The sequence below is a fragment of the Pseudophryne corroboree genome, chromosome 2 (genome assembly GCF_028390025.1).
Source record: "Pseudophryne corroboree isolate aPseCor3 chromosome 2, aPseCor3.hap2, whole genome shotgun sequence".
Classification (NCBI taxonomy): domain Eukaryota; kingdom Metazoa; phylum Chordata; class Amphibia; order Anura; family Myobatrachidae; genus Pseudophryne; species Pseudophryne corroboree.
The window spans coordinates 297,021,215-297,033,559 of NC_086445.1; the positions used below are offsets into that span (position 1 = coordinate 297,021,215).

The 12,345-nt window shown below is 43.2% G+C and overlaps 1 protein-coding gene across 6 annotated transcripts in view; it reads right to left on the minus strand.

Annotated features, from left to right (window-relative positions):
• Positions 1-12,345, minus strand: part of DIAPH3 (diaphanous related formin 3) — a 1,416,707-nt gene that overhangs the window by 208,114 nt on the left and 1,196,248 nt on the right. The window contains exon 29 of one of the 6 annotated variants that reach the window (XM_063952907.1): positions 10,962-12,083. The exons of the other annotated variants lie outside the window; for them this stretch is intronic. Within the exon in view, the coding sequence (XP_063808977.1) occupies positions 12,019-12,083 (65 nt within the window). The 3' untranslated portion in view covers positions 10,962-12,018. Of the gene's footprint in view, positions 1-10,961; positions 12,084-12,345 lie in introns of those variants that run through there. 6 annotated transcript variants of the gene reach the window in all.

Here is a 12,345-nt window from a genome sequence, read left to right on the forward strand (position 1 = left end):
GGAAAGCCAGCATATGAAACTCAAATTCCATCAGCTTCCACTAGTAGACCTCTCAAGCTTTCCTATTATGTAGCATGGACAAGCTTTCCTATTATGTAGCATGGAGATGGCTGGTCCGGGACATAGTCACACATGCTGTAATTAACATTTGAGGGGATATACTTTTTTTATTTATTGTTTTTACTGTAAAGTGGATATTGCACAACACACTATGTAATAAAGTAGTACAATGACATCTGATTTTACCGCTCTCTATTCCAGTCCATTATAAATGCCGCTGCTTGACTCATTTTTCTCTAAAAAAAAATTGTACAGTATCTGCCTTCCCTTAACACCAGGCCCTACACTGGCTCACTTTCCCCTAAACTGTACAATTAAAACTCCTCACACTCACTCTATAAAACTCTCACCAATACGTTGCAATCTCCCTCAACATTGCATCCACTTTGCTTTGCTAATAACTGATAACGTCTTCACAATCCCACCTCCAGGATGTCTGTTGTCCTGCTCGCCACCACTGGAACTCGCTCCTTTCCCCTATCTGACTCTTCTCCTCTCCTCAAAAAGCTTCAAATAGGCTCTCTAAGCCCGGTTATCACAGCCCACCAGCTTCTCCTCCTATTCCAATACTATTGTCCCTGCAAACTGACTCGCCCCTACGTGTTATCCATTTCTTACATCTCTTTCCCAATCGATTATAGCCAGTCAGGATCAGGGGCCTCTTCCATCATGTACAGTAATCACCTATGCTATATCTTCGCCATAATCACCTGCTGCTTGGTAATATTTTTGCTATCAGTGGCTCAGAGCCTGTGTGCTGCGCTCATCAACTAGAGTGAATGGTAAGAACTGCTAATTTTATAGTTATAGTGGCCATATTTACACAGATGTGCTACTGACTGCTCTGTATATATTGTTTTCGTCCTGCTATGACCGTACTATACTTGTATATGCACTTTGCACACGTCTGGGGACTCCTTGTTGTGCATGATAAATAAACAACAGTTATATACTACTGATTAGCTGTTAGAGGACAATGCAGACCCTGTGTGCACAGTTTTCTGCCAGACACTGTCACTGATTCATAGCACAAGGGGCAAGTAGCTAAGTGCCCCCTATTCTAGCAACAGACAAGGCCAGATCCCCCAGGTATTCCTGGATGGTGTCCCTAGTTACATTGATTAGAACACTGACAGGTGGATATTCTGTGTCAGCAGATACACATGTGTAATTCTAAACACCAAGGAAAGCACTGATGAAAAAAAAGTTACTATGCAATTGGGTTATGGTATAAAGGGTCAGCCTAGTTAAGATCAACAGTTATTAGGTCGAACATTATTGGTCGACATGGGAAAATGGTTGACACATGAAATGGCGGACACAAGACAGGTCAACATTGAATTTTGGACTGTTTCTTTCCGTAACATGACCAGGTACCTCAATTAGTGCACCACATCCCTTTTTGTGGTTTTCTTCGCTTGCCATGCTACGGGCAAGGTTATTATTCCCAATTGTAGTCCAATTAAAAAGCTATTTTTTTTTTTTTTTAGAAAAGCCATGTCAATCTTTTCTTGTGTCGACCATGTCAATCAATAGTGGTCGACCTATTGACCATTTACCTACCATCGGAATACCATGCAACTGGTGTAAGCCAAAAAAGTTTTTTAATCTTGTTTTTAAATATTATTCTGACACATCTATTCTGGTATCAGAAAACACAACTCTGCCCAACAACAAAGGTTGGGAGTCAATGTACTATTCAGTTTGAAAATTAATATTCATAGTAAAACAGGATTTTAATTACCTACCGGTAAATCCTTTTCTCGTAGTCCGTAGAGGATACTGGGGTCCACATTAGTACCATGGGGTATAGAGGGGACCCCTAGGAGCCATGGGCACTTTAAGAAATTTGCTAGTGTGGGCTGGCTCCCCCCTCTATGCCCCTCCTACCAGACTCAGTCTAGGAAACTGTGCCCGAGGAGACGGACCTACTTTGAGAGAAGGATATAAAACGATAGTGGCGAGATTCCGAACCAGCACACACAAACTAGAGGAAAGCCAAGCTAACCAAACTTTAAACCAGGAACAGCAACCGCTGAACTAACAATACTTAACCAAGTAACAGTGCAGGAAGAAACGAAGCACCGGGCGGGCGCCCAGTATCCTCTACGGATTACGAGAAAAGGATTTACCGGTAGGTTATTAAAATCCTATTGTCTCTTACATCCTAGAGGATACTGGGGTCCACATTAGTATCATGGGGATGTACCAAAGCTACCAAACCGGTTGGGAGAGTGCAGAGGTTCCTGCAGAACTGATTGACCAAACTGAAGGTCCTCAGAGGTCAAAGTATCGAACTTGTCGAACTTAGCAACGTGATCGAACCTGACCAAGTAGCTGCTCGGCAGAGCTGTAAAGCTGAGACACCCTGTGCAGCCGCCCAGGAAGAACCCACCGACCTAGTAGAGTGGGCCTGTACAGATTTTGGACACGGCAAACTTGTCGTGGAATAAGCATGCTGGATAGTAAGTCTGATCCAGCGTGCAATTGTCTGCTTTGAAGCAGGACACCCAATTTTATTGGGATCATAGAGAACAAAAAGCGAGTCAGATTTTCTGTGGCGAGCTGTACGTTTCACATAGATCTTCAAAGCCCTCACAACATCCAAGGACTTTGAAGTAGCAGAGGTGTCAGTAGCCACCGGAACCACAATACGTTGATTGACATAAAACGCAGACACCACCTTTGGAAGAAATTGCTGACGAGTTCGGAGTTCAGTCCTATCTTCATGAAAAATCAAATAGGGGCTTTTGTGAAACAACGCCCCCAGCTCCGACACGCCTCGCCGAAGCCAAGGCCAACAGCATGATGACCTTTCACGTAAGAAACTTGAGGTCAACTTCCTGTAAAGGCTCAAACTAATCCGATTGCAGTCCACCACCACATTGAGATCCCAAGGTGCCGTAGGAGGCACAAAGGGCGGTCGGATGTACAGAACCCCCTTCAAAAATGTCTGAACCTCAGGGAGAGAAGCCAATTGTTTCTGGAAGAACATGGATAAGGCCGAAATCTGGACATTTATGGAGCCCAAACGTAGGCCCACATCCACACCTGACTGCAGAAAAATGAGAAAACGTCCCAATTGAAATTCCACCGCAGGAAATTTCCTGTTCTCACACCAAGAGACATATTTTTTTACAAATACGGTGGTAATGTTTAGACGTTACCACCTTTCTGGCTTGCATCAGGATTGGAATAACCTTATTCAGGATCACTTTCCGGGCTAGAATTTGACGCTCAATCTCCATTCCATCAAACGTAGCCATGGTAAGTCTTGATAGACGAACGGCCCCTGTTGGAGAAGGTCCTCGTGAAGAGGTAGAGGGCACGGATCCTCTAGGAGCATCTCCAGTAGATTCACATACCAGGCCCTTCTTGGACAGTCTGGAGCAATGGAATTGCTTGAACCTTTTCCCTTTTAAATTCTTTTGAGAATCTTTGGGATCAACGGTAGTTGTGGAAACACTTACACCATCTGGTAGACCCATGGAGTCACCAGAGCATCCATGGCCACTGCTTGTGGGTCCCTCGACCTGTAACAATACTGGTTCAGCTTCTTGTTGAGACGAGAGGCCATCATGTCAATTTGTTGAATTCCCCACCGGCGTGTCAAGCACCCGAACACTTCCGGGTGAAGGCCCCACTCTCCTGGGTGTAGGTCGTGTCTGCTGAGGAAGTCTGCTTCCCAGTTTTCTACTCCCGGAATGGAGATCACGAACAAGGCACAGCATGTCTTTCTGCCCAGAGGAGAAATCTTGTTACATCTGACATTGCTGCACTGCTTTTCGTTCCGCCTTGTCGGTTTATGTATGTTAACGCCGTCACATTGTCCGACTGAACCTGAATGGCTCGATCTTGAAGAAGATGTGATGCCTGTAGAAGGGCGTTGTATATGGCTCTTGGTTTCAGAATGTTGATCTGAAGAATGGCTTCCTGACTTGACCATTTTCCTTGGAACGGTTCCCACTGGGTGACTGCTCCCCAACCTCTGAGGCTTGCGTCTGTGGTTAGCAGAATCCAATTTTGAATCCTGAACCTCCGTCCTTCAGTCAGGTGAGAAGTCTGAAGCCACCACAGAAGAGAAATCCTGGCTTTTGGCGACAGACGGATCCTCTGGTGCATGTGAAGATGCAATCCGGACCATTTGTTCAACAGATCCAGCTGGAAGGGCCATGCATGAAACCTTCCACACTGCAGCCACTCGTAAGCAGATACCATCTTTCCCAGAAGGCAAATGCATAGATGCACCGATATCCAGGTTTGTCCTATAACACCCCGCACCATTGACCAGATCACCAATGCCTTTTCCAATGGAAGGAACACTTTTTGTGCCTCCGTATGCAGTATCTTTCCCAGGAACGCAGGACTCTGTGTTGGCCACAGATGAGATTTTGGTAGGTTCAGAATCCATCCGTGATCCTGGAGTAGTCGGGTTAAGAGGGCAATGTTGACTAACAACCTCTCCCTGGATGATGCTTTTATCAGCAGATCGTCCAGGTATTATGTTTACTCCCTGTTTGCGGAGGAGAAACATAATTTCTGCCATTACCTTGGTGAACACCCTTGGTGCCGTAGAGAGGCCAAATAGCAGGGCCTGCAACTGGTAGTGACAGTCCTGTAAGGCAAACCTTAGATAAGCCTGATGAGGCAGCCAAATCGTAATATAAAGGTACGCATCCTTGATATCCAGAGACACCAAGAATTCCCCCTCCTCCAGACCTGAGATCACCGCTCTCAGAGACTCCATCTTGAACACCCGTAAGTACGGGTTTAACGACTTGATATTTAAAATGGGTCTTACTGTACCGGTTTCGGAAATACAAACAGGTTGGAAAAATAACCCTTGTTTTGCAGCTGTAGTGGAATTGGAACAATGACCTGAGTTTGTACCAGTTTTTGAATTGCCTCCTGTAAAGTTATACTTGCTTCTTGAGAAGCTGGTAAGCCTGATTTGAAGAATCTGTGAGGTGGCAGTTCCTGAAACTCCAGTCTGTAGCCCAGGGCTATAAATCTTTAACCCAGGGATCCTGGCATAACGTTGCCCATATGTGACTGAAGAATCGCAAATGGGCTCCCACCTTTCTGTCTTCTAGGCAGTGCGGTGCACCATCATGCTGAAGGCTTAGAGTAAGCAGAACCGGGGTTCTATTCCTGTGAACCTGCAGTTGCTGATTTTCTGGGTTTACCTCTATTGCCTTTGAAGGCCGTAGAAGAACCTTTGGTTTTGTTTTTAAACTTCCCTGTCCGAAAGAACTACAGAGTTGGAGCAGTGTAGGCCGGGGGAGCTGCGGAAGGAAGGTATGTAGGCTTATCCGCCGTTGCCTTTGTCGAAGTCAGAAAATATTACAACACACACATTACATACAAACACCACATAGATGGCCTCCGTGTGCGTGTGTGTTCGGCTGTGCGTGCACATATTCGCAAATTGCATATGGTCGCTCCCGCGGTCCTGCGCATTAGAGCGTGGTATGAGTAATTACAGTGGAATTTGTACTCGCATGGAAAAAGCCACAAAGACATATCTATATATTGCATAGATCCCACACTGTCTGCTTTTTCTTCTAAAAAGCATGAAGATCGGTCACACATTAATTAAAACTCCCAGAGACTAAAATACAATGGCCTTATTTACACTAAGCTTTGAAATTCTATGAAGAAGGCAAACACCTTTGTTTACTAGGATAGCCGAGTTTCTATTTGAAACAATAAGTACTGGATTGTCATTGTCTCACCTGAAGACAAAAACAAATGAAGAGACAATACCCAGGAACCGAAGCTGCAAGAAACTCAATTAGCAAATAGCTAACCAGAATACAAACCAGACATTTAGAAATCTGAGATACAGGTTGAGTCTCCCTTATCCAAAATGCTTGGGACCAGAGGTATTTTGGATATGGGATTTTTCCGTATTTTGGAATAATTGCCTACCATAATGAGATATCATGGTGATGGGACCTAAATCTAAGCACAGAATGCATTTATGTTTCATATACACCTTATACACACAGCCTGAAGGTAATTTTAGCCAATATTTTTTATAACTTTGTGCATTAAACAAAGTGTGTGTACATTCACACAATTCATTTATGTTTCATATACACCTTATACACACAGCCTGAAGGACATTTAATACAATATTTTTAATAACTGTGTGTATTAAACAAAGTTTGTGTACATTGAGCCATCAAAAAACAAAGGTTTCACTATCTCACTCTTACTCAAAAAAGTCAGTATTTCGGAATATTCCGTATTTCGGAATATTTGGATATGGGATACTCAACCTGTATTAACATTCATAGTTTAAACTCTTGGAGATGTATGTGTTTGTGTATATATATATATATATATATATATATATATACATACATATATATATATATAATTCCTAACACATTGTAATAGCAGGAGTATGTGTATATATATATATATATATATATATATATATGAGTATATGGATATATTTATATCTTGAGGATGGAAATAGATAATCATATCATGTGTGGGATCATATTGTTCAGAGTCACGTAAACATTAATCTGATGGGAATAAGAATATTATTACATATTACCACATTAAGTTATTAATAATATCAGATTTATGTATGATTAATGTGATGGGTTTAACTCGTCATGGGGCGGGAACTCAGATGCAAACAACAGAAACCACATCTCAGGTCCTAGCCATCGCCCACTTCTTGAGCTGACCAATGATCTCCGGTGCACAGGATATGTCCCACCCCCGAACCAATGGAAGAAGAGCACACAGTGTCTATTGTATTATGTTTTGATCTACTGTATAAAAGATGCCTGCTGCAGGCCTGGTCACACAAGACTCACAAAGTTATCTATCTAGATGACCAAGGACCAGACTGGGTAGCGCTGCGAAATCCAAACAAGTATGTATCATTGACTGTAGCCATTATTCTTTTGTATTGTATTGCTTTGTTATTGTAACCCCCTTTCAGTAATAATACGCTGTGGTGTCCGAACCCAGTAGTTTAATTACAATATGGTGTCGTGTCTTCCTTCCCCTGCTAAGGTTTAAAGTGTATTATTATCGCATTGCATAGCTGTTAAGGGTTCATGTTGTATCATTGGGTGTGTACGCGCTGTGCGTAGTTTGTACAGCCAGCGCGGCGTTTGTATGCAAAGTCCGTACTCGGTACGGGACTCTGTACGCTAACGGTGTAAAAAGTCCGTAGGTTGCGGATTAAGTATAGCGGCCGCAGCGGCTTGTACGCTAACGGTGTAAAAATCCGTAGGTTGCGGATTAAGTATAGCGGCCGCAGCGGCTTCATTTAAAGTGTATGAAATGTCTTTTTAAAGTGTTGCTTTTAGTCCTGTATGAAAATCAGCATTCTCACCTTGGATATCCACGTATCCAGTTCATCTCCAAAAAGGGCTTCACCTGTAAAAAGTAGACTTTCCATGACTTTCCTGGAATCCGCAGTCCACTGTCGTAGCCAAAAGCCCCTGCATGCTGACACTGTCATGGCAGTGATGCGTGCATTGAGTAAACCAATTTCCTTTATGGCCTCCAACATAAAGTTAGCAGAATCCTGTATATGCTGTAGGAGTAAAAATAACTCCCCCCTGGACAAGGAATCTAACCAGTCAATTAGATTACTTGACCATTTTGCAATGGCCCTAGAGATCCATGCACAAGCTATAGTGGGTCTCTGGGCCACCCCCGCAGCTGTGTACAGAGATTTGAGAGTGGTCAGCAGCATCCTTCAAGGAAGCTGCCCCAGGGACAGGTAAAACTATTTAACGAGACAGCCTAGAAACCAATGTGTCAACTATCAGTGGGTTTTCCCATTTTTTCCTATCATCCTGTGGGAACGGGAAGGATGTGAGTAACCATTTTGGGACCTGAAACTTCTTGTCAGGATTTACCCAAGTTGCTCCAAATAACGACTACAATTCCTTAGATGCAGGGAAAGTAGCTGAGGATTTCTTTTTCACATTAAAATAAGATTCTTCCTGATCCTATGCCACCTTATCAGGAATGTGCAGAGCGTCTCTAATAGCTTCTATCAGGGCCTGTATTCCCTGTGACAAAGCTGCATCCCCCCCTCCTGAGTCCACCTCACCCTCATCTGGGTCTGATACATCATCATCATCATCATCATCGGTATCAGCCTGCATGATTTGGGCCAGAGTACGCTTCTGTGGACAAATGGAAGGGATTTGAGAAGCTGGAATGACCACTGAATCTCTATTTATGATGTCATCAACAGATTGCCTAAGTATTGCATCTCCTTCTCATTTTGGGATACTTTATTAGAAATATTTGAAATCATCCCTTTTAATGAATCTAACCATACTGGTTCAGATCCACTAGCCGAGAATGTGTACTATACTGAGTACACGGCAGTGAGCCCCCAGATTGAGAAAAACACTCTGCTGTGCATGATACACACTCCTTCTACATATTAAATGTGAGAGAACACACACATAAACACAGGGGGGGGGGGTAATTCTGAGTTGATCGCAGCAGGAACTTTGTTAGCAGTTGGGTAAAACCATGTGCACTGCAGGAGAGGCAGATATAACATGTGCAGAGAGAGAGATAGATTTGGGTGTGGTGAGTTCAATCTGCAATCTCAATTGCAGTGTAAAAATAAAGCAGATAATCTTTACCCTGCACAGAAACAAAATAACCCACCCAAATCTAACTCTCTCTGCAAATGTTATATCTGCCCCCCCACCTGCAGTGCACATGGTGTTGCCCAACTGCTAAAAAATTTCCTGCTGCGATCAACTTGGAATTATCCCCAGGAATAGGTTACAACACAGTTAACCACACAGAGCCCTTCTAGGGGGAGACAGAGTAAAATGGAGCCAGCCACACAACTCCCCTACAGCTAAAGTGCACGTTTAGCTGGGTCGCAAACTAAGTACCCTTAGTAGGGTTTAGTATACCAATATATTGCCCCCCCCCCCCCCCCTTTACTATGAACCCCTGGTACCGCTGAGGTGCTCTAGAGTCCTTGTGGAGGAGCTGGGCTTCCCTGCCAGTATGCCTGAGTCAAGCTGCATAGGGAAAATGGCACTGGTGAGCTGCTGGATCCGCTCATAGTGAAGCCCCGCCTCCTTAATGGCGCGCAGTCGTCCCGGGTTTTTATACTGGCTGAGGTGAATAATGTAGTCTACAGTAGGTTAAAACCCCTGTAGTGTAGTGCCAGTGTGGGTAATAGAAGTGGCTTCAGCTCGCCCCCCACAGCGGTTTCACAGTGTGCCTGAAGTGCAGCTTGCATGTAGCGCTGTGATGCTACCCTTGTGCCATTACCACCACCGACCTGCTAACCGGGACGCCAGCTACTTACTCACCACTCTTTAGTCTTCTGGCTCTGTTAGGGGTGGCGGTGTGCTGTGGGTCTGTACACTTGCCATGGTGGGGCTTGCGAATAGGACCCCCGGGAGCTCAGTGTCCTGTCAGCGGGGAACGGGACCATTAACCCTAGGGAGGTTGGGCCATTCTCCCCCTTAAGTCCCACTAAGCAGGCAGTCTGGTGCCAACCAGACCTGACTGAAAACAACAAATAGAAAATAAAACTCTTCAGGAGCTTCCCAAGCGTGACCGGCTCCTCCGGGCACATTTTCTAAACTGAGTCTGGTAGGAAGGGCATAGAGGGAGGAGCCAGCCCACACTACCAATTTCTTAAAGTGCCCATGGCTCCTAGTGGACCTGTCTATTCCCCATGGTACTAATGTGGACCCCAGTATCCTCTAGGACAGTGCAAATGTTATATCTGCCCAACCTGCAGTGCACATGGGTGGTCATTCCGAGTTGATCGCTCGTTATTTTTTTTTCCGCAATGGAGCGATTAGTCGCTAATGCGCAGTGCGACTGCGCCAAGTAAATTTGCTATGCAGTTAGGTATTTCACTCATGGCATTACGAGTTTTTTTCTTCGTTCTGGTGATCGTAATGTGATTGACAGGAAGGGGGTGTTTCTGGGCGGAAACTGGCCGTTTTATGGGTGTGTGTGAAAAAACGCTGCCGTTTCTGGGAAAAACGCGGGAGTGTCTGAAGTAATGGTGGAGTGTCTGGGCGAACGCTGGGAGTGTTTGTGACGTCAAACCAGGAACGAAACTGACTGAACTGATCGCATTTGCCGAGTAAGTGTGGAGCTACTCAGAAACTGCTAAGAAGTGTCTATTCGCAATTCTGCTAATCTTTCGTTCGCAATTTTACTATGCTAAGATTCACTCCCAGTAGGCGGCGGCTTAGCGTGTGCAAAGCTGCTAAAAGCAGCTTGCGAGCGAACAACTCGGAATGAGGGCCATGGTTTTGCCCAACTGCTAACAAATTTGCTGCTGCAATCAACTCTGAATTACCCCCACTGTTACTTGTAGTTTTAGCTCCTGGAGGGGCTAACCCTAACAAATATTACTATCTGGATAAATAGTAAATGGAGTAATCAGTTTGGTGCACCTATACTTAAAGCTTCTTGATGCTCTAGAAAGCTGAGTATTACACTGGACTCTCATGTAGTACAAGCATACTAGACAGCAAATGGTATATAACATTAGTGATACCAACTGTGAATAAAACATGCACACAGGGCCATAAATTAGTGAAACCACGTCCGGATATATTTGTTTTAATAATAGAATAAGTTGTTGGGTCCTTTATGAATGCAGTAATGCGGGGAGTCACATGATAAACATTGTGCTTGTAACGGCATCTGCCTATTTTTTAAGGGCAGATGCACAGACAAGCAAGGCAATATTAGTTCATCTGTAGGATAAGTTAAATCATACTCCTTCTAATTTCCGGAGTTGTTAAAGTCTCATACAGTGAAGTTCTACACGGAACTAATAAATTATAGCAATAATGCAGTGTTCACAAATGTAAAAACAAGATTTCATTTTAATGACTGTGAAAGGATCAGGCTTGCAAAGTGTTGCTTATTTAGCTAGTATTAGTACAGACTAGTGTAGTAATAAGTCCAACTTTTATAACACAATGTCAGAGGAGGTGTTAATTAAACCTACTGTAGAACATTATTATTTACAGGACCCCATAAGCCCCAACAGGAGAATTATATAGAGGAACATCATTAATTATGTGCCAATAAATCAATGCAAACTAGAATTTAACATGAAAATATGTGCTGTTTGGAAAAACAATAGCCCCATATCTCTTTACAGTCATACATTATTAAAACATGCAAAGGTCAAAGTTTAAAGAAAATTACAGTAAAAGTTAAAATGTATTTACAGGATGGTAGAAATATATTGTAATATGAGACATTTTACTGTACCTGTTAGGTCCAGACACATTTGTAGAATGTAAGGAAAAACATCTGTGTTTAGGAACATTAACAATCGCAGATTCATAACTAGCCAACGATACTCATTATTTCTTGTTGTCACTCGCAATCTGCACTTATATTAACTGAAAATATTAACCTACAGCTGGATAAATTGTACTGTATATAGTGAAGCAGCTGCTCAGTACAAAACATACTGCAAGCAATGTTTAAAAGGAAAACAAAAGATATAACTGCGACAATCAACCTCATCAGAAAATTGCCGTTCTGAACATACAGTAACAGGCTATTTTAGATACTGGGAACAAGATGTTTTGTGTAAGTACAGTAATAAGAATGTTACGCATCCACATATGGCCAGTGTCACCCGGGTGTTCTACAAAGCTGCAAGAAGCCATTCTGAGGCACAAAGCCTGCAGCTTTGCCATACAGTAGCTGAAGTGCTATAAAGTGAGGTGGTAATGACATTTCCCACTGAATGGTATTTGTTACAACATTAGCTTCTGATTGCTCCGTTTTTCTGACTGCAAAAAACACTTTGATCCCAGTCATATGACATCATTATTCAAATAGTGTTTTTTTTCTTTCTTCTTCTTTCCTTAAACATATGTAAGAAGAAATTACTCTCTCTGTTGCCAGTGTTCCGTGCCTAGGGCAAAACATGGCTCCAGAGAATCATGGCAGGGATTTAGTTTCTGGGAAGGTAACAGCTAGATTCTCATGAGGGTAGTTTCTCACACCTGAAAGGCGATGATAATTAGAGAAAAGAGGAAAATTAAGTATGCATGCTTTCTAACACAAGAAAACATTTTCCCTGGCATACCCAAATAACAATACTAACATTAGTTAGCCTGTTTAATAGGCATGCATGCAAGTAATGTAAAGCAAAGAGTCATGCACAGCACAGACAGAGAGAGAGAGAGCAAGCCTGTTATCAGTGCAAGACTTCCAAGGTATGGTTAGTATTACTGTCCTGCCTTTTGCAGGAAACCTGAAGCCAAA